General features: G+C 46.3%; 1 protein-coding gene across 6 annotated transcripts in view; it reads right to left on the reverse strand.

Moving 5' to 3' along the window:
• Nucleotides 1-22834, reverse strand: part of SMIM14 (small integral membrane protein 14) — a 95579-nt gene that overhangs the window by 52790 nt on the left and 19955 nt on the right. Inside the window, exon 3 of one of the 6 annotated variants that reach the window (XM_056556980.1) lies at nucleotides 271-512. The exons of 3 other annotated variants lie outside the window; for them this stretch is intronic. In XM_056556980.1, coding sequence (XP_056412955.1) covers nucleotides 271-429 — 159 coding nt within the window. In that variant the 5' untranslated portion in view covers nucleotides 430-512. Of the gene's footprint in view, nucleotides 1-270; nucleotides 513-14987; nucleotides 15049-22557; nucleotides 22689-22834 lie in introns of those variants that run through there. 2 more of the 6 variants (XM_056557008.1, XM_056557013.1) reach the window with 2 other exon arrangements.

Here is a 22834-nt window from a genome sequence, read left to right on the forward strand (position 1 = left end):
GAAACACACATGTCTTCCTGACTTGTCAGGTAGATTTCCCCTAGCATGACTGCTCCGGGCCCAATACTCAGGTTTAAATGTGTTATTTATTACCTTGCAATGTATTGGCAATTCACTTAAGATGTTAAGGGAATCACATGCTTGCTTTAGCCAACCAGGTCTTAGGCCCTGCCTCCCCCAAGTCTGCTTGACTGGCGAGAGTTAGTCAGTGTCTACTGAGAAGGAGAAGAGAGTGGAGGTCACCTCTAGACCTTCGCTGTGCACCTGTACCTTAACACATGAGGACAGGCCTAAAGAAATTCCAGTTGCTGCACTTAATTGTTCCAGAGCTACAGCACCCTTCATAGGTTCCTGCTGATCAGGGCATCCATTCCAGTCAGAAGCATGTCTGCAGTGGGGAGAAGAGCCAGGAGAGCCCACGGACCTCATTAGCCAAGAAGTGGATAACAGGAGATGGAAAGCCTCGAGCAACTCCGGTCCATAAATCTACAGTTGTCGTCTGGCGGTAAGCCCTAATGTGGAGAGAGGAGTCAGTGTCTGTCAGCTTCTAAGTCTCATACAAGTTAACCAAGCCAATCCGGAACAGCCTAAACATAGTTAAGCAAGCAAGAAGCTAGTTTGTCAGCAAGGACTACAAGTCACATAGTGCCCTGAAGCAACCATGATCCCTGCAGCATACTCCACTGTTCCCGTACATTCCTGCAAATTCCTGAGTAAAAAATTTGTAGTTTCCGTAACCCTGCATCTGTGGTCGTTATAACCCCAGTGCTTGGCCCAGGAAGCAATTATCCCTTGAAGCATTCAGGTAAAAGGAAAACTGCAGCAAAACATTTTTCCTTTCCCCTGTGCCCGGGCTGCAAAGCCAAAAACAAAACTTTGAATGGGTATTCCAGGATATTTATTTATTTGACTATGCTACAGGGGCTATAAAGTTAGTGTCGTTCATAATATAACGTCTGTACCTGTGTGTGATGGTGGTCTTAGAATTATTTTGTGATTATCGCCCCAATATTTAGTTTTAACAGCATACAAAATTACTCATGTCTCGGGATTTCCCAGGTTGCAGTGCGTTGAGACCTGACATCACACTAGTCAGGTGATCAGAGAGAGTCTGTCCTGCTTAAATGGGTGGAGTGACCGCTGGGTGGGAGAGAGTTCATTTTGCAACAGCTGTAGGCACCCTGATTAAAAAACACTGGTGTATTGCATTGAAGGGATTACAGGTGTGTTTCAATGGGTGTGGTGGCTGATGTGTGGGAGGGAGGAAAGTGACTTCATACTTACAAACTATGGAACTATGGGATGTGTAGTTTAGGGAACGATGTTCAACAGGAAATACCCAGTTCTGGTAGGTATGTACTACTAAAATTACCTTATGGTGGATAACCCTTTTAACTCACCTTCCTATGTTCCCCCATTGCGGCGATATCGGCATTCCGGTCCTCCAGTGCAGGTCTTCTTCCTGGTTCCTAGGCTCGGTGACTCAGCGTATCGCCAGCCGCAGCGATGTCCCGCCTCGACCGGTGATAGGCTGAGTGCACTGTCATGTAAGGAGTCTGGGCCCTGCCTTCTCCTTGCTGCCGGGGCTCCTAACGTGACCGGACGAGGCAGAACATTGCTGCGCCCAGCGTTTCGCTGAGCGCAGTATGAGTCAACGAGCCCAGAAACCAGGAAGAAAACCAGCACTGGAGGACAAGGACGCCGATATCGCTGCAATGGGGGAACGTAGGAAGGTGAGTTAAATTATTTTATTTTTTTTAAGTTTCTGCAGCCCCGACACAGGGGAAATAAAAAATGTTTTGCAGCAGTTCTCCTTTAATGCTACCCTGGTGTCATGAACTGTAAGTTGCTATTGCCCCACCACACAAGTACTACCACATGCCCATTTTGGCCTGCCCATCCACACTTATGTTTCTTTGGGTTATCTGAGACACTACAAATGGTAGAAATAGTCACACCTACTCTTTCTTTGCAATCAGTCCCTTCTGATTGTGTTTTTTTCCTGAATACTACCTCTTGTAGTACCTCGGTAGCATGACAAGCTAGGCAGGCACAGCTTTGATGCCATTTGCTGGGAATGTTGAAGATGTAGGCAGACTCCTGAGGTAACGTGCATTTTGGATCTGCCCCCTATTCCTTGGATTGGGGTGGAGACAGGAGAGACCTTAGTCCTAATTGGCTAGGTGTGGACATGTAACAGACTACCAAAGCTCTTACAGTGAGAATAGTAAGGGGGTAGTAAATGTTAACCCCTTACACTCTATGACTCAATGCATGCATGCAATATAATAAAACACAGAAAAAAGAAGTTTGTAATGTAATAAACATTAGAGAGATATCCTCCAGGGGAGTGTATTTAGCATTCTATATTTAGATGTCTATTATTATATATTGACCATCTTAATATCATGAGGTTCCTCTGGATACAGTGATATGTAACCTTTTTATTGTATGATATCCTAACCTAGTCAGGGCCGGATTAAGAGCATCATGGGCCTGGTGCTGAAGATTGTGATGGGCCTTTTTATCAAAGTATATAACATGAAAACGCAACACAAAGCAATTTTGTCACATGATTTAGACATAGGGGGAGATTTATCAAAACCTGTGCAGAGGAAGAGCGGTGCAGTTGCCCATAGCAACCAATCAGATTGCTTCTATAATTTTTCAGAGGCATTTTAAAAATGAAAGAAGCAACAAGTTTTGATAAATCTCCCCCATAACTCTTATTTTTCCACCTACAGACTCATACAAGGGCTTGTTTGTTGCGTTAGCAATTATACTTTGCAATGACATCACTTCCGTTGCCAGGAAATCTACAGTGAAACACAAAAAATATTAGGGGGGCAAAATTGAAAAAAAAAATGCAATTTTTGGTGGCTTTCTACACAGTGCACTTTTCCCAAACAGTGACACATTGGGAGAGATTTAGCAAAAACCTGTATCCAAAGAGAGGTGCAGTTGCCTATAGCAACCAATCAGGTCGCTTCTTTCATTTTTCAGAGGCTTTTAAAAAAAATTAAAGAAGCGATTTGATTGGTTGCTATGGGCAACTGTACCACACAGGTTTTGATAAATCTCCCCGATTAGCTTAATTCCGTAGGTCCATACAATTACAACATTACCAAAATTGGGCCATTGACCATGTGGATTACTCAACATTATATTTTAGTAGTTTGAAGATTTACGCACACGGCGATACTACATATGTTTATTTATTTATTTTTTACATTTTTCATTTTAAACATGAGAAGGGGGACGATTCAAACTTTTATTAGGGAATGGGTTCATTCAATTGTATTACTTTACTTTTTTATATATTTATTTTTAACACTTTTTTGTGGGAAGGGGTTATTTGTCTATAACTTCTAGGCAAATTTGTCTATTACGGTATATCTGAGCTATTATAAGCAAATATGGCATTCAGGAGCATGGAAAAGATAGGTGAGAAATTGTCACCTAGCTTTTCTGTGCTCCTGAATGCCATTGCTGCTTATAGCCTATAAGGATAACTTACTATAAATTATAGGCAACTCTGTCTATAACAGCTTAAATGGGCACTGTCACCAACTTTATTTTTTGATATGTTGTAGTACTTATGTACTACAACATATCTCAAATATTTTTTTTAATTTTTATTAAAATGGTTTAATTTACATTTGAAAACCGGCCACTAGGGGTCTCCCTCCTAGTGGCCGGCTGCAGCCTGGCGTGACGTCACGCCTGAAAAAGGACTGATGCGGCCGGGCATCGGTCCTTTTTCATTCAGCCTGCGCTCGCTCCCTGCCTGTCAATCATAAAGGCAGGGAGCGAGCGCATTGGCTCCCCGGCCACTGGCTGGGAGGCCACTCCTCCCGCACATCGCCGCCTCGTCCCCGCCTCTGTCCCTGCACAACCCGCTGCCGGACTCTGCAGTAAGTGTAATGAGGGAACGGGGTATGCGGGAGGGGGGTTTGTGATGGAGGGAACGGGGTATGGCGCGGGGAGAGGGAGACGGAGGGGACTGGCTAGCGCCGCATGTGACTAACTAATAGCTTATCTACACAGGGTGCCTCCAGCTGTTTCAATGCTACAACTCCCAGCATGACCTGACAGCCAATAGATGTCAGGACAAGCTGGGAGTTGTAGTGGTGAAACAGCTGGAGGCACCCTGTGTAGATGAACTAAGGGCGGAAGTCCCCCCCAGCAGGCATTAGTGACGTGGTGCCTGCTGGGGAAGTCTACCTGGTAGTGAGCACACTACTAGGCAGACAAAAAGTTATTTTTAATATAGTAAAAATTAAAATTAAAAGCAGGGAGGGGGTTAGGGATAGATTGGCAATAGGCAGGGACAGAAAAAAAAATAGGATGGTGGGAGCTACTCTTTGACTAATATAAGCAGAAATGGAACTAAGGAGTACAGAAAAGCTGGGTAACAATTTCTCACCTAGCTTTTTCATGCTCCTGAATGGCATATCTGCTTATCATAGCTCAGCTATTATAGACATATTTGCCTATAACATATAGTCAAAGCTGTCAATAACAGCTGAGCTATTATCAGCAGATATGCCATTCAGGAGTATGAAAAAGCTAAGTGAGAAATTGTCATCTAACTTTTCTGGGCTCCTGAATGACATATTTGCTTATCATAGTTCAGCTATTATAGACAGCTTTGACTATATGTTATAGGCAAATCTGTCTATAATGGCTGAGCTATTATAAGCAGATATGCCATTCCAGAACCCAGAAAAGCTAGGTGACAATGTTTCACCTAGCTTTTTCGTACTCCTGAGTGGCATATCTTCTTCAGCTCAGCTACTATAAGCAGACATGCCCTTCAGGAGCATGGAAAAGCTAGGTGAGACATTGTCACCTAGCTTTTCTGTTCACCTGAATGGCAAGTCAGTTTATGCCTGGTGGACTAGTGATACCTTTGGGGGAAACTCCTGGGGCAGAGAGTAATGTGCGCCGGTGGCAGGACCTCAGGCAGGTGGCAGCTACAGCACACAGTAGTTTTTCAAACTTGGCGGGCGCTGGCCGAACGGGGGGAGAAGTCTCATACGCTACCCTGATGTCATGTGGGGCATGCAGGTAAGCTGGTTACGCAGCCACATCACCACCAAGGCCGTAGGTAAGCCTGTGGGCCGGCCTGGGACATCGCAGGGCCAGCCCTCTTTTACTGTTAACCAGAGGCGGCTCTAGAATTTGAGAGGCCTTAGGCGTAACTGGAACATGAGGCCCCGGCATCATTTTCTGCAGACATCACATAGTGATCCGATCAGCTGTGAGATAGTTGCGCTGTTGTTGCAGCACCAATCTCAAGTGGCGGCGGAGTAGAGATGAGATCAGGGGGTTACTAGTGTCCTGTGGGTCCCACTGCAAATTCTGTCTAGTACATTGAGACCACACTCACCACTAATACCAGTATACAAGGAGGGCAAAATTGAAAAAAACCCACCATTTTGCAACTTTTGGGGTGCGTCCGATTCTATGCAGTGCACTTTTCAATAAAAAGACTTAATATTTACTCTGTAGGTCCATACGATTAAAATGATCCCCATTTTATATAGGTTATTTTTATTTAACTACTTTAAAAAAATTCTTGTTGTACAAAAATGAGTTTGCTTTAAAGGGGTTCTCCGGTGCTTACACATCTTTTCCCCTATCCAAAGGATAGGGGATAAGATGCCTGTTCACGGGAGTCCCGCCGCCGGGGACCCCCGTGATCTTGCACGCGGCACCCCGTTTGTAATCAGTCCCCGGAGCGTGTTCACTCCGGGTCTGATTACAGGCGACCACCGGGCCGGCGGTGTGTGACGTCACGCCTCCGCCCTTGTGTGACGTCACACTCCGCCCCTCAATGCAAGCCTATGGGAGGGGCGTGATAGCTGTCACGCTCCCTCCCATAGACATGCATTGAGGGGCGGAGACGTGACGTCACACGCCGCAGGCCCGGTGGTCGCCTGTAACCAGATCCGGAGCGAACACACTCCGGGGACTGATTACAAACGGGGTGTCGCGTGCAAGATCCCGGGGGTCCCCAGTGGCAGGACTCCCGCGATTAGGCATCTTATCCCCTATCCTTTGGATAGGGGATAAGATGTGTAAGCACCGGAGTACCCCTTTAAAGTGTCTCTTCCCCCCCCTACAACCATTTTATTTTTCCGCATACAGAGCTATATGAGGGCAAATTTTTTGCACTGTGATCTGAAGTTTTTATCAGGACCATTTTTATTTTGATGGCACCTGTTTGATTGGGTGTTATTTTTTTTTCTAGTATATGAAGTGACAAAAAATGTGCACTTCTGGATATTTTTTCACACTTTCGCCTTTCACTATGTAACTTAATTAACATTATATTTTATTAGTTCAGACATTTGCGCATGTGGCGATACCACATGTTACGCCGAGCGCTCCGGGTCCCCGCTCCTCCCCGGAGCGCTCGCAACATCCTCGCTACTGCAGCGCCCCGGTCAGATCTACTGACCGGGTGCGCTGCGATACCGCCCCCAGCCGGGATGCGATTCGCGATGCGGGTGGCGCCCGCTCGCGATGCGCACCCCGGCTCCCGTACCTGACTCGCTCTCCGTCGGTCCTGTCCCGGCGCGCGCGGCCCCGCTCCCTAGGGCGCGCGCGCGCCGGGTCTCTGCGATTTAAAGGGCCACTGCGCCACTGATTGGCGCAGTTGGTCTAATTAGTGTGTTCACCTGTGCACTCCCCATGTATACCTCACTTCCCCTGCACTCCCTCGCCGGATCTTGTTGCCATTGTGCCAGTGAAAGCGTTTCCTTGTGTGTTCCTAGCCTGTGTTCCAGACCTCCTGCCATTGCCCCTGACTACGATCCTTGCTGCCTGCCCCGACCTTCTGCTACGTCCGACCTTGCTCTTGTCTACTCCCTTGTACCGCGCCTATCTTCAGCAGTCAGAGAGGTTGAGCCGTTGCTAGTGGATACGACCTGGTTACTACCGCCGCTGCAAGACCATCCCGCTTTGCGGCGGGCTCTGGTGAATACCAGTAGTAACTTAGAACCGGTCCACTAGCACGGTCCACGCCAATCCCTCTCTGGCACAGAGGATCCACCTCCTGCCAGCCGAATCGTGACAGTAGATCCGGCCATGGATCCCGCTGAAGTTCCACTGCCAGTTGTCGCCGACCTCACCACGGTGGTCGCCCAGCAGTCGCAACAGATAGCGCAACAAGGCCACCAGCTGTCTCAACTGACCGTGATGCTACAGCAGCTACTACCACAGCTTCAGCAATCATCTCCTCCGCCAGCTCCTGCACCTCCTCCGCAGCGAGTGGCCGCTTCCGGCCTACGACTATCCTTGCCGGATAAATTTGATGGGGACTCTAAGTTTTGCCGTGGCTTTCTTTCACAATGTTCCCTGCACTTGGAGATGATGTCGGACCAGTTTCCTACTGAAAGGTCTAAGGTGGCTTTCGTAGTCAGCCTTCTGTCTGGGAAAGCTCTGTCATGGGCCACACCGCTCTGGGACCGCAATGACCCCGTCACTGCCTCTGTACACTCCTTCTTCTCGGAAATTCGAAGTGTCTTTGAGGAACCTGCCCGAGCCTCTTCTGCTGAGACTGCCCTGCTGAACCTGGTCCAGGGTAATTCTTCCGTTGGCGAGTACGCCATCCAATTCCGTACTCTTGCTTCCGAATTATCCTGGAATAATGAGGCCCTCTGCGCGACCTTTAAAAAAGGCCTATCCAGCAACATTAAAGATGTTCTGGCCGCACGAGAAATTCCTGCTAACCTGCATGAACTCATTCATCTAGCCACTCGCATTGACATGCGTTTTTCCGAAAGGCGTCAGGAGCTCCGCCAGGATATGGACTTTGTTCGCACGAGGCGTTTTTTCTCTCCGGCTCCGCTCTCCTCTGGTCCTCTGCAATCCGTTCCTGTGCCTCCCGCCGTGGAGGCTATGCAAGTTGACCGGTCTCGCTTGACACCTCAAGAGAGGACACGACGCCGCATGGAGAATCTGTGCCTGTACTGTGCCGGTACCGAACACTTCCTGAAGGATTGTCCTATCCGTCCTCCCCGCCTGGAAAGACGTACGCTGACTCCGCACAAGGGTGAGACAGTTCTTGATGTCAACTCTGCTTCTCCACGCCTTACTGTGCCTGTGCGGATATCTGCCTCTACCTTCTCCTTCTCTACTATGGCCTTCTTGGATTCCGGATCTGCAGGAAATTTTATTTTGGCCTCTCTCATCAACAGGTTCAACATCCCGGTGACCAGTCTCGCCAGACCCCTCTACATCAATTGTGTTAACAATGAAAGATTGGACTGTACCGTGCATTACCGCACGGAGCCCCTCCTAATGTGCATCGGACCTCATCACGAAAAAATTGAGTTTTTGGTCCTCTCCAATTGCACTTCCGAAATTCTCCTTGGACTACCGTGGCTTCAACGCCATTCCCCAATCCTTGATTGGTCCACAGGAGAGATCAAGAGCTGGGGTACTTCTTGTTTCAAGGACTGTCTTAAACCGGTTCCCAGTACTCCCTGCCGTGACCCTGTGGTTCCCCCTGTAACCGGTCTCCCTAAGGCTTATATGGACTATGCTGACGTATTTTGCAAAAAACAAGCTGAGACTTTACCTCCTCACAGGCCTTATGACTGTCCTATTGACCTCCTCCCGGGCACTACTCCACCCCGGGGCAGAATTTATCCTCTGTCCGCCCCAGAGACTCTTGCTATGTCTGAATACATCCAGGAAAATTTAAAAAAGGGGTTTATCCGCAAATCCTCCTCTCCTGCCGGAGCTGGATTTTTCTTTGTGTCCAAAAAAGATGGCTCCCTACGTCCTTGCATTGATTACCGCGGACTTAATAAAATCACGGTAAAGAACCGCTACCCCCTACCTCTTATCTCAGAACTCTTTGATCACCTTCAAGGTGCCCACATCTTTACCAAACTGGACTTAAGAGGTGCTTATAATCTCATCCGCATCAGGGAGGGGGACGAATGGAAAACTGCATTTAACACCAGAGATGGACACTTTGAGTATCTGGTCATGCCCTTTGGCCTGTGCAACGCCCCTGCCGTCTTCCAAGACTTTGTTAATGAAATTTTTCGTGATCTCTTATATTCCTGTGTTGTTGTGTATCTGGACGATATTCTGATTTTTTCTGCCAACTTAGAAGAACATCGCCAGCATGTCCGCATGGTTCTTCAGAGACTTCGAGACAATCAACTTTATGCCAAAATGGAGAAATGTCTGTTTGAATGTCAATCTCTTCCTTTCCTAGGATACTTGGTCTCTGGCCAGGGACTACAAATGGACCCAGATAAACTCTCTGCCGTCTTAGATTGGCCACGCCCCTCCGGACTCCGTGCTATCCAACGTTTTTTGGGGTTCGCCAATTATTACAGACAATTTATTCCACATTTTTCCACTATTGTGGCTCCTATCGTGGCTTTAACCAAGAAGAATGCCAATCCTAAGTCCTGGTCTCCCCAAGCGGAAGACGCATTTAAACGGCTCAAGTCTGCCTTTTCTTCTGCTCCCGTGCTCTCCAGACCTGACCCATCTAAACCCTTCCTATTGGAGGTTGATGCCTCCTCAGTGGGAGCTGGAGCGGTCCTTCTACAAAAAAATTCTTCCGGGCATGCTGTTACTTGTGTTTTTTTTTCTAGGACCTTCTCTCCGGCGGAGAGGAACTACTCCATCGGGGATCGAGAACTACTGGCCATTAAATTGGCACTTGAGGAATGGAGGCATCTGCTGGAGGGATCAAAATTTCCAGTTATCATTTACACCGATCACAAGAATCTCTCCTATCTCCAGTCTGCCCAACGGCTGAATCCTCGCCAGGCCAGGTGGTCGTTATTCTTTGCCCGTTTTAACTTTGAAATTCATTTTCGCCCTGCCGACAAGAACATTAGGGCCGATGCTCTCTCTCGTTCCTCGGATGCCTCGGAAGTAGAGGTCTCTCCGCAACACATCATTCCTCCTGACTGTCTGATCTCCACTTCTCCAGCCTCCATCAGGCAAACTCCTCCAGGGAAGACCTTCGTTTCTCCACGCCTACGTCTCGGGATTCTCAAATGGGGTCACTCCTCCCACCTCGCAGGCCATGCGGGCATCAAAAAGTCCTTGCAACTCATCTCTCGTTTCTATTGGTGGCCGACTCTGGAGACGGATGTTGTTGATTTTGTGCGGGCCTGTACTGTCTGTGCCCGGGATAAGACTCCTCGCCAGAAGCCTGCTGGTCTCCTTCATCCTCTGCCTGTCCCCGAACAGCCTTGGTCTCTGATTGGTATGGACTTTATTACAGACTTACCCCCATCCTGTGGCAACACTGTTGTTTGGGTGGTCGTTGATCGATTTTCCAAGATGGCACATTTTATTCCTCTTCCTGGTCTTCCTTCAGCGCCTCAGTTGGCAAAACAATTTTTTGTACACATTTTTCGTCTTCACGGTTTGCCCACGCAGATCGTCTCGGATAGAGGCGTCCAATTCGTGTCAAAATTCTGGAGGGCTCTCTGTAAACAACTCAAGATTAAATTAAACTTCTCTTCTGCTTATCATCCTCAATCCAATGGGCAAGTAGAAAGAATTAACCAGGTCCTGGGTGACTATTTACGGCATTTTGTTTCCTCCCACCAGGATGACTGGGCAGATCTTCTACCATGGGCCGAATTCTCGTACAACTTCAGAGTCTCTGAATCTTCTGCTAAATCCCCATTTTTCGTGGTGTACGGCCGTCACCCTCTTCCCCCCCTCCCTACTCCCTTGCCCTCTGGTTTGCCCGCTGTGGATGAAGTGACTCGTGATCTTTCCACCATATGGAAAGAGACCCAAAATTCTCTTTTACAGGCTTCATCTCGCATGAAAAAGTTTGCCGATAAGAAAAGAAGAGCTCCCCCCATTTTTGCTCCCGGAGACAAGGTATGGCTCTCCGCTAAATATGTCCGCTTCCGTGTCCCCAGTTACAAACTGGGACCACGCTATCTTGGTCCTTTCAAAATCTTGTGCCAAATTAATCCTGTCTCTTACAAACTTCTTCTTCCTCCTTCTCTTCGTATTCCCAATGCCTTTCATGTCTCTCTCCTTAAACCACTCATCATCAACCGTTTCTCTCCCAAACTTGTTTCTCCCACTCCTGTTTCCGGTTCTTCTGACATCTTCTCCGTGAAGGAGATACTGGCCTCCAAGACGGTCAGAGGGAAAAAAAATTTTTTGGGTGGATTGGGAGGGCTGTGGTCCTGAAGAGAGATCCTGGGAACCTGAGGACAACATCCTAGACAAAAGTCTGGTCCTCAGGTTCTCAGGCTCCAAGAAGAGGGGGAGACCCAAGGGGGGGGGGGTACTGTTACGCCAAGCGCTCCGGGTCCCCGCTCCTCCCCGGAGTGCTCGCAACATCCTCGCTACTGCAGCGCCCCGGTCAGATCTACTGACCGGGTGCGCTGCGATACCGCCCCCAGCCGGGATGCGATTCGCGATGCGGGTGGCGCCCGCTCGCGATGCGCACCCCGGCTCCCGTACCTGACTCGCTCTCCGTCGGTCCTGTCCCGGCGCACGCGGCCCCGCTCCCTAGGGCGCGCGCGCGCCGGGTCTCTGCAATTTAAAGGGCCACTGCGCCACTGATTGGCGCAGTTGGTCTAATTAGTGTGTTCACCTGTGCACTCCCCATGTATACCTCACTTCCCCTGCACTCCCTCGCCGGATCTTGTTGCCATTGTGCCAGTGAAAGCGTTTCCTTGTGTGTTCCTAGCCTGTGTTCCAGACCTCCTGCCGTTGCCCCTGACTACGATCCTTGCTGCCTGCCCTGACCTTCTGCTACGTCCGACCTTGCTCTTGTCTACTCCCTTGTACCGCGCCTATCTTCAGCAGTCAGAGAGGTTGAGCCGTTGCTAGTGGATACGACCTGGTTACTACCGCCGCTGCAAGACCATCCCGCTTTGCGGCGGGCTCTGGTGAATACCAGTAGTAACTTAGAACCGGTCCACTAGCACGGTCCACGCCAATCCCTCTCTGGCACAGAGGATCCACCTCCTGCCAGCCGAATCGTGACACCATATATGTTTATAGGTTTGTTTTTTACAATTTTTCATGGGAAAATGGGGTGATTCTAACGTTTATTAGGGAAGGGGTTAAATCACATTATTATAATTTATTTTTTAGTTATTTTTTTTTACACTTCATGTATAGGCCAGCGAGAACAGTGACATCATACTGCGGGGCTATATAAATCAACTGTGCTGTACCCACTGTGTGTACAGCACAGTTGATGTATATAGCCCCGCAGTATGATGTCACTGTATATCAGTGTCTCCCAACCAGGGTGCCTCCAGCTGTTGCAAAACTACAACTCCCAGACAGCAAAGGGCTGTCTGGGCATGCTGGTAGTTGTAGTTTTGCAACAGCTGGATGCACCCTGGTTGGGAAACTCTGCAGTATATCAATGACTGTGCTGTGTTCCCTGGCTGGCCCATACTGCATATACTAATATGTATATGTCTGTGTGTGTATATATATATATATAGATTGATTGATTAGTATAGGGCAGAGGGCACAGCACAGTCACTGGTATACAGTTAGTGACTGACCTTGCTTGCTTAATAATGAATGCAGCCAGAGCCAGGCCCGGCCACTGGGACTTATCTACAGAGCTCGTCACCTTCTGACCTTCTTTCTCGCACTGATGGCCGCCTCTGCCGATGGGAGACTACCAGACTGGACGGAGCTCCGTTCACATGGAGGGAAGATCCAGACCGCAGAGGCTGTACAGCTGTGAGGCAGTGTCTCTCTCTGCCATCTCTTCAGCTCTGCGGTGAGCAGCCGGGGGAGGGGTCGGGCGGGCAGGGACTATTAACTAATAAGCTGCAGTGTCTTTGGCACATGACCAGCCCCATCAGCCCCCTCTCTTAAAGAGGCAGCAGGGGCTGGTTGGACGCAGCGCTGGGGGCCGCAGGAAATGTTTTTTTTATTTTTAAACTTCACTCCCTGCGGTCTGGCCAGAGAGCAGGGAGTTGCGGCGGTGGCCTATATGCTGTTAACATTGTTGTCACGGGTGCCGGTCGGTCTATGCGGGCCGTTTGTGCGGGCCACCGGGCCTATTTTAACGCAGGGGCCTGGAGCTGCCGCTCCATCCGCCCCTACGTTAATCCGGCCCTGAACCTAGTAGCTTTTGTTTATTGAACAAGTTACTAACTACTCACATGTATTGTTCTACTATATGTAGTCAATTAACAATCTTATGTTTACTAACATATCTAATTGATATTCATTTGCATATATCATTGTGTTTATTACTCATTTATGTTTATAATCTTATAACCAATAAATCTGCATACTTTATAATACCTGTGTATTATTGTATATTGCAAAACTACATCCTTAAGCGTTAATGTCATCCCGTCATAAAAAGAACTTGTTGATATCTGAGGAAATAGTCGGACTCAGATGTGAATTGTATTGATTAGCTTTGTCTACAATTCGCCAGGTCATAATTTTGATATTTTGAATAATTTTCATATATTTATTTTTCATAATTAATCATTTTTATGACCATAATTCATAATTGCTTTATTACCACACGACACAATTGTACTGCTAAAAAAGGGTTGTATACCTGTTGCTGAGACTACATGCAGGTATTTACTGCATTAAAGGAGTAGTGTGGTTTAAATAATATCTACCTACTTCATAAGTCACCTATCCCCTGATTTCCTTCCTCTCACCATGATCAGTTGGTATTGCTGGAAGAAATGGCTAGTGTGCTTACTGCAAAGTGGTCATGGAAATTGAGCTGGGTCTTCCAAAAGAAGAGCTTAAAGCGCAACTGTCATGACATTTTGGTGCAATAACCTGCACACAGCCTTTGTACTGTGTGCAGGTGGTGGTTATAGCAATGTTTTTACCTGAAATTTGGCGGCTTTCATGACTGCAAAAAAGGCTTTTATTTAAAGCCACTGACGGTCGGATAGGCGTGGCGCGAGGTACGCGATGCCCCGCTGCAAACATATGCTGCTCTGGACAGTTCCTAAAATGGACAGCAGAGGTCAGCAGAGAGCACTGTGGTCATGACATCGGAGGAAATGCATTTTCTTTTTTGGATTTCTCTTTAGTATACAGCCCCTAAAAAGTATTGGGAGGATTAAGATTTTTTTTAATAGAAGTGATTTACAAATCTGTTTAACTTTCTGGCACCAGTTGATTTAAAAAAAAAAGTTTTCCACGGGAGTACTCCTTTAAAGGGGTTGCATAGAATTAGAAAAAGGGTCTCCATAAAAATAAGGATTTCCCAAGTAATGGAGATACAAGCTGTGTCATTACATTAGCTTACATTAGAGTGTCAGATTGTCCTTTACATGCTTCTGCCATCTAGTGACAACATTTCAAACTACATGGAATCAAAAATTAAGGTTTTTTTCCAGGCTGGGAGGTATTTTTCGCTAATGCTTTCTGGTGCAGTGAAAATAAAGCACCCATATGCTCTCCCCTTCTGCTCTGATGCCCTCAGCACCCACCCACCCCCCCTGCTTTCCTATCTTTTCCTGGTTCCTGTGATGTTATTGGCCAAGCAGGCACTTTCTGTTCATATGAAACGTCACAAGAACCATGAAAGAGAGGGTGCAAGGACCGGGCAGCATCAGAGTAGATGTAGGGCAGGGAGGTACACCTGTATTATCCTTTTCACTGCAAAGGATGCTAATCCCCTAGAGGACACACAACATACATGTACGTCGTGGTGTCCTGGGACTTAGGGCACCGCGACGTACATGTACAGCACGCAGTTCCGCGATCACAGCGTTGCCTGACATGCTGAACGGAATCGACCAGCTGCTGTTATCCGCAGCTGGAACCCCATGGATAATGGTGGATATCAGCAATCCCACCGATGTCTACCATTAACCCTTTAGATGCCGTGATCAATACTGCTCACGGCATCTGAAGTATTGTGGGCGTGTACAGACACACATCGGGCCACTCCTAGTGCAATTGCGGGTGGCCCGATGTGTTTAGAAGGCCAGTGGAGCTCCACTCACCTGCTATGGCCGGCACCTGCAGTCGTCTTCCACCAGCATAGCACTGTTCAGTATTTGAAATCTAAAGATTGCAATAAATAGTCCCCTGTGGGGACAAAAAAAAATTTGAAAACAAAGAAAAAAAAGTTTTGTTACAAGTGAATAAGCCCCTCCCCAATAAAAAAAAAATTAATTCCCCTCTTCTGCCACTTAACCAAACAAGATGTAAAAAAATAAATCAACATATTTGGTCCGGACTATTAACCCCTTAACCCCTTAAGGACGCAGGACGTAAATGTACGTCCTGGTGAGGTGGTACTTAACGCACCAGGACGTACATTTACGTCCTAAGCATAACCGCGGGCATCGGAGCGATGCCCGTGTCATGCGCGGCTGATCCCCGCTGCTGATCGCAGCCAGGGATCCGCCGGCAATGGCCGACGCCCGCGATCTCGCGGGCGTCCGCCATTAACCCCTCAGGTGCCGGGATCAATACAGATCCCGGCATCTGCGGCAGTTCGCGATTAAAATGAACGATCGGATCGCCCGCAGCGCTGCTGCGGGGATCCGATCATTCATAACGCCGCACGGAGGTCCCCTCACCTTCCTCCGTGCGGCTCCCGGCGTCTCCTGCTCTGGTCTGTGATCGAGCAGACCAGAGCAGGAGATGACCGATAATACTGATCTGTTCTATGTCCTATACATAGAACAGATCAGTATTAGCAATCATGGTATTGCTATGAATAGTCCCCTATGGGGACTATTCAAGTGTAAAAAAAAATGTAAAAAAATGTAAAAGTAAAAGTAAAAAAAAAGTGAAAAATCCCCTCCCCCAATAAAAAAGTAAAACGTCCGTTTTTTCCTATTTTACCCCCAAAAAGCGTAAAAAACATTTTTTATAGACATATTTGGTATCGCCGCGTGCGTAAAAATTTTAAAAGTCCAAAATTCCTACTTTTTTAATACATTTTATTAAAAAAAAAATTATAAAAAATGTATTAAAAGTTTTTTATATGCAAATGTGGTTTCAAAAAAAAGTACAGATCATGGCGCAAAAAATGAGCCCCCATACCGCCGCTTATACGGAAAAATAAAAAAGTTATAGGTCATCAAAATAAAGGGATTATAAACGTACTAATTTGGTTAAAAAGTTTGTGATTTTTTTTAAGCGCAACAATAATATAAAAGTATATAATAATGGGTATCATTTTAATCATATTGACCCTCAGAATAAAGAACACACGTCATTTTTACCATAAATTGTACGGCGTGAAAACGAAACCTTCCAAAATTAGCAAAATTGCGTTTTTCGTTTTAATTTCCCCACAAAAATAGTGTTTTTTGGTTGCGCCATACATTTTATGATATAATGAGTGATGTCATTACAAAGGACAACTGGTCGCGCAAAAAACAAGCCCTCATACTAGTCTGTGGATGAAAATATAAAAGAGTTATGATTTTTAGAAGGCGAGGAGGAAAAAATGAAAACGTAAAAATTAAATTGTCTGAGTCCTTAAGGCCAAAATGGGCTGAGTCCTTAAGGGGTTAAAGGGGTACTCCACTGGAAAACTTTTTTTTTAAATCAACTGGTGCCAGAAAGTTAAAAAGATCTGTAAATTACTTCTATTTAAAAATCTTAATCCTTCCAGTACTTTTCAGCTGCTATATTCTCCACAGGAAGTTATTTTCTTTTTGAATTTCCTTTCTGTCTAACCACAGTGCTCTCTGCTGACACCTCTGTTCATTTTAGGAACTGTCCAGAATAGGAACAAATCCCCATAGCAAACCTCTCCTTCCCTGGACAGTTCCTAAAATGGACAGAGGTGTCAGCAGACAGAAAGGAAATTCAAAAAGAAAAAAAAGTTTTCCAGTGGAGTACCCCTTTAAGGAATGAGCCCTTTTTCACCTTAAGGACTGAGCCCTTTTTTGCAACTCTGACCACTGTCACTTTATGCATTAATAACTCTGAAATTCTTTTACTGATTATTCTGATTCCGAGATTGTTTTTTCGTGACATATTCTACTTTAACAAAGTGGTAAATTTTCATCGTTACTTGCATCCTTTCTTGGTGAAAAAACCCACAAATTCATGAAAATTTTGATAATTTAGCATTTTTCTAACTTTGAAACTCTCTGCTTGTAAGGAAATTGGATATTCAAAATAAATTTTATATTGATTCACAAATACAATATGTCTACTTTATGTTGGCATCAGAAAGTTGACATGTTGTTACTTTTTAAAGACATTAGAGGGCTTCAAAGTATAGCAGCAATTTTAAATATTCTTACGAAAATTTTTAAAATCTGAATTTTTCAGGGACCAGTTAAGTTTGAAGTGGATTTGAGGGGCCTTTCTGTGAGAAATACCCCATAAATGACCCCATTATAAAAACTACACCCCTCAAAGTATTCAAAATGACATTCGGAAAGTGTGTTTACCCTTTAGGTGTTTCACATGAATAGCAGCAAAGTGGAGGAGAAAAATCTAAATCTGCATTTTTTACACTAACATGTTCTTGTAGCCCCATTTTTTTTTCATTTTAAAAAATGGTATAAGGTGAAAAAGCCGCCCAATTTCTGGAAATATCTCAAATGTTGACATAAAGTGCTCTGTGGGCTCACAACATGGCTCAAGAGGGAAAGAGCAACTGTGGGATTTTTTAAAACAAATTTTGCTGTCATGGTTTTTGGGGGCCATGTTACATTTAGGAACCCCCATGGTGCCAGAACAGCAAAATAACCCCCACATGGCATACTATTTTGGAAACTACACCCCTCAAGGAACGTAACAAGGGGTATAGTGAGCCTTAACCCGACTTTGCATTGAAGTTGGATGTGAAAATGGAAAATTTTATTTTTAACACTAAAATGATGGTGCTACCCCAATTTTTTCTTTTTCACAAGGGGTAATAGGAGGAAATGGACACCATCATTTTAAGCCCAATTTCTCCTGATTAAGAAAATGCCCAATATGTGGACGTTATGTGCTCTGCTGGTGCACTACAATGCTCAGAAGAGAATGAGCAAAATCTGGCTTTTTTAAAGAGAATTTTGCGGAAATGGTTTTTGGGGGGCATGTTGCATTTAGAAGGTCCCCCGGGTGCCAGAATAGCAGCAAAAAAAAAAAAAAAAAAAAACGAGGCATACTATTTTGGAAGCTACATCCCTGAAGGAACATAACAAGGGGTACAGTGAGCCATAACACCTCACAGGTGTTTGACAACTTTGCATTGAAGTTGGACGAGAAAATGAATTAAATTTTGCTTACCTGAAAATTTCAATTCCTGGAGTCCGTAAGCAGCACAGAATGGGTTAAGTTCGTCATCCCGAACTTGTCAGAAGAGGTAATTAGCATAAAAAAATTAACAAATTAGCGTAATTAGCCCAATTAACAGACCCCTCCCTCTAGGTATAAATGGACAAACCCACACACAGGCCATAGAGTAGTTATAAAGCAATATTTAATTAGGGTGGGATCCCTGTGCTGCCTACGGACTCCAGGAATTGAAATTTTCAGGTAAGCAAAATTTTATTCATTCCTGGACGTCCTACGGCAGCACAGAATGGGATTTAAGTAGCAGAAAATAATAAAGGGAGGGCATTACTTCTTAAACGCTTCTTCCAACACTGCCTTGCCTAGGGCTGAGCTACTGGAGACTTCCAGATGGTAGTGTTGAATGAATGTGGTTGGCGTTGACCACGTAGCCGCTCTACAGATCTCCTGAAGTGATACCAGAGAAGCTTCAGCCCAAGATGCCGAGGTTGCCCTGGTAGAATGGGCTTTTAGATCCCTTGGAGGCTCCAGGCCTTCTTTTTGGAAGGAAAAACTGATAGTCTTCTTAATCCAGTTGGCAATAGTGGATTTGGCTGCCTTGGAGCCTTTAGATTTGGCTCCGAATTGCACAAACAAGTGTTCCGAACACCTGAATGAAGCCGTTCTAGCAATATATTCCAACACTGCAGTCTGACATCTAACTTGGAGATCTCTTGATGTTCAGCCAGAGCCGGTAGAATAATTTCCTGTTGAAGGTTATGCACAGAATGGACTTTCGGGATAAACCCGGGAAGAGTACGAAGTACTAAGGCATCCCCAAGATCTCTCAGATATGGCTCACGGCAAGAGAGTGCCTGAATCTCACTGACCCTGCGTGCTGAAGCGATAGCCACTAAAAAACAAGCTTTCCACGTGAGAAATTTTATATCAATGGATTGAATGGGTTCAAAAGGGTCTGATGTGAGGCACTTCAAGACTCTGGAAAGATCCCAAGACGGTATAGGCTTGCTGACTTTCGGGCAAATATTATTTACCCCTTTAAAGAATCTTTTGACCAACGGGTCTCTTGTAAATCTTCCTGCTAGAAAAAAATTTATAGCGGCAAATTGAACTTTCAGAGTGGACTGCTTGAGACCCTTACTGAGTCCTAGCTGAAGAAAGTTCAGAATATCAACAATTGACGGATCATCTCCAGGAAATTTAGACTTAAAGAGACTCCATACTCTGGAGTAACACTTTCTTGTACCCGTCTTGCTTGATTTGTCCAAAGTAGATAAGACCTCACTAGATAGCCCTTTGGACCTCAGCAGGTTCAATTCACCTCCCAAGCAGTGAGATGCAGGGAGTTGAGCTCCTGATGGCAAATGCCCTGCTGGGATAGAAGATCCTTTGTCTTGGGCAGATGCCAGAAACGATTGTGAGATATTTCCATGGCTAGGGAGAACCAAGCCCTCCTGGGCCAATAAGGGAGGATCAGGATCGCTCGAGGGTTCTCCTTCTTGACCTTCAGTAGGGTCCTCTGGATTAGAGCAGGAGGGGGAAACAGATACAGAAACCTCCCCTCCCAGGATAATGACAGACCGTCCAGATGATATGGGTGGTCCAGACAAGAGAGAGAGCAGAACTTCTGCAGCTTGGCATTCCTCCTCGTCGTGAATACTTCTATCTCCGGGGTACCGAACCGTTCTTTTAATTGGTTTAAGATCTCCATGCTCAATTCCCATTCGCCTGGATGAAGGGATCTCCGACTGAGAAGATCCGCCTTGACATTCAGGATACCTTGTAAGTGTACTGCCACAAGACTGTTGACGCTGAATTCCGCCCATCTGAAGATCTTGGCACACTCGGACATCAGGGATTGAGACCTGGTTCCCCCCTGTTTGTTCAGATAGAAAACTGTGGGCAGATTGTCTGATCTGACTAGGACATCCTGGTGAAGCAAAACAGGGGTGAAGTGAAGCAGGGCTAGACGCACCGCTCGCAGCTCCTTCATGCTTGAGGACAGAGATTCTTCTTCCTGGGACCAAAGGCCTTGGGTCCAGCGATTGCCAATGCAGGCTCCCCATCCACGAGCTGAAGCATCGGTCGTGATGACCATTTGCTGCGATGGTAGTAACGATCTTCCTTGAGAGAACCTGTTCCGCATGAGCCACCAACGAAGTTCCCTGCGGAGAATTGAAGGAATCCAGACACAGCTTTCCAAATCTGTCTTTGATCTGTTCCAGCATGAGAGAACCCTTGTCTGCAGACTGCGAATATGGGCCTTTGCCCAGGGGACCGCATCTATCGTTGATGTAAGGCTGCCCAGGACTCTCATTGCTTGACGAATAGACACCTTCTTGGATTTTATCAGGAATTTTATCTGATTCCTCAACTTCGTTTCCCTGTCCCAGGAAATGGAGATTTTCATCGCTAGGGAATCTACTATGAACCCTAAAAAAAGAATCTGCTGTGATGGAATCAACTGAGACTTTTCCAGGTTGACTAAGAAGCCATGATCTTGGAGAAAATGAATTATTTCCTTCATGTGATGGGACAAATCCAGGCTGGACCCTGCTCTCACCCACCAGTCGTCCAGGTACGGTACTATAGTGATTCCTTGGAGGCGTAATGCCGCCGAAAGAACCACCACTAGCTTCGTAAACACCCTCGGCGCCTAGCTCAGCCCGAAGGGAAGACACTTGAACTGTAGATGCCATGTTGTGTCTTCTACCATTAATGCGAATCTGAGAAATTTTCTGTACACCGGATGGATGGGAACATGTAGATAGGCGTCCGACAAATCCAGAGTCGCCATGAAGTCTCCCTGGTTCACCAAAGGAAGCACTGATCTTATAGTTTCCATTTTGAAGTGCTTCTTGATCATGAACCTGTTCAGGTACGTGAGATCCACAACTAATCTCCACTTCCCGCTGGACTTCGGTACTGCGAAAATCCTTGAATAAATCCCGGTGAGCCGCTCCTGATGTAGTACCCATTCCACTGCATTCTTCTCCAGGAAACTCTTGACCAGAGAAATCACATTCTGGTCCTGCTTTGTGTTAAGAAGAAATCTCTCCGGAGGGAGGTAAAGAAGCTCGAGCTTGTAGCCTTTCTGAATTACTGAAAGAACCCACTTGTCCTCTGTCGTACGAGCCCACACTTGAAAAAAAATTTCTAACCTCCCTCCAACCTTGGGGGACGCTAAGGTGGCATCATAAGGCCTTCCTTTTTTCTGGATGTTTGCTCTTAGAGGCAGAGCTAGAGTTTGCGCCTCTCCTCTGCCTCCCAAACCTAGGCCTATTATACTGGCCTGGCTGAAAATTTCTCCTTTGGAATTTGGGAGACCTCCGCCATTTTGGACGGCCTTTAGATGCTTCCCTTTTGGATGTTCCTGGGAAGGCATCGTTGTCATCATTCATGTCTTTGAGGATACTCTTTAGGCTTGGCCCAAAGAGAGATTCTGGGGAAAAAGGTAAGGAGCAGAGGTTATTCTTGGCTGCCAAGTCCCCCTTGCCCCATTGCTTGATCCAAAGCGCTCTCCTTATAGAGTTTGATTCAGTCATATTCTGTCCTGACAGACGCAGCGTGTCCAGTGGAGCATTGCACAGGAACTCCGCCGCAGACTTCATGACAGGAATTTTCCTGATGATGTCGTCCCTAGGGACTCCATCAATAAGATCTCTGGATAATTGACTTATCCAAATTCGGAGCGCTCTGGCCACCGGAACAGAGGACATCACCACCTTGGATACTGCTGCAGCAGTAGAAAAAGCTTTTTTAGACAAAGACTCTGCTTTTCTATCCATAGGATTAGCTAGAACAGAAGATTCCTCGGAAGGAAAGTACGACTTCTTGACTAGCTTGGCTACAGGCAAATCCACTTTAGGCGGATTGAACCATGAGGATGTAGCCTCGGATGACAGCTTGTATACCGACTTGAAACGGGATCCAACATCCACTCTTTTCTCCGGCTTATCCCAGTTGGCCGTGAACCACTTGGTGACGGCAGGATGAGAGGGTATCACTCTGTCCTTGGAGACAGGAAAGTAATAAAAACTTTCCCTGGGAAGTCTCCCTTCGGTGGAACGATCCGCCTCTAATACGTGTTTCACTGACTTTATTAGGGAATGCATGTCATCCTTGTGAAAGACATAGTAATCCTCCGGAGAGTCTTGTGACTCTACAGAGGACCGTGATTCAGATGCCTCCGAGTCTGCAGGAGAGACAGCTCTGTGTTTTATCCTATGCCTTTTTACTGAGGGACTCTCTCCCGGCAGTATAGTGGATATGCGTTTTTTAAACCACTCAAAGAAGGTGGAGGCCTCATTTCCAAACCTATCATCTTCCACTGGCTGCTGTAGTAAACATCTGCCGCACACATCCCCTTCTGCATCATCCGCCAGAGGCTGGGAACACGATTCACACTGCCTGTGTTTTGCCTTGCTGGACCTTTTGCCCCTAGGTGCCTCGTCCGTCATCTGTAGAAAAAAAGGGGGGTCAAATAGTAAAGCAGTTCTGAACTGTATGACCAGACCACAGCATGAATAACCAAGATAGTAGCGACAGTAATTATACGGGAAGGTACTTCACAGTAACCTAAATAATAGATGCA

Source organism: Hyla sarda, chromosome 1 (assembly GCF_029499605.1).
Source record: "Hyla sarda isolate aHylSar1 chromosome 1, aHylSar1.hap1, whole genome shotgun sequence".
In the NCBI taxonomy this organism is placed as follows: Eukaryota; Metazoa; Chordata; class Amphibia; order Anura; family Hylidae; genus Hyla; species Hyla sarda.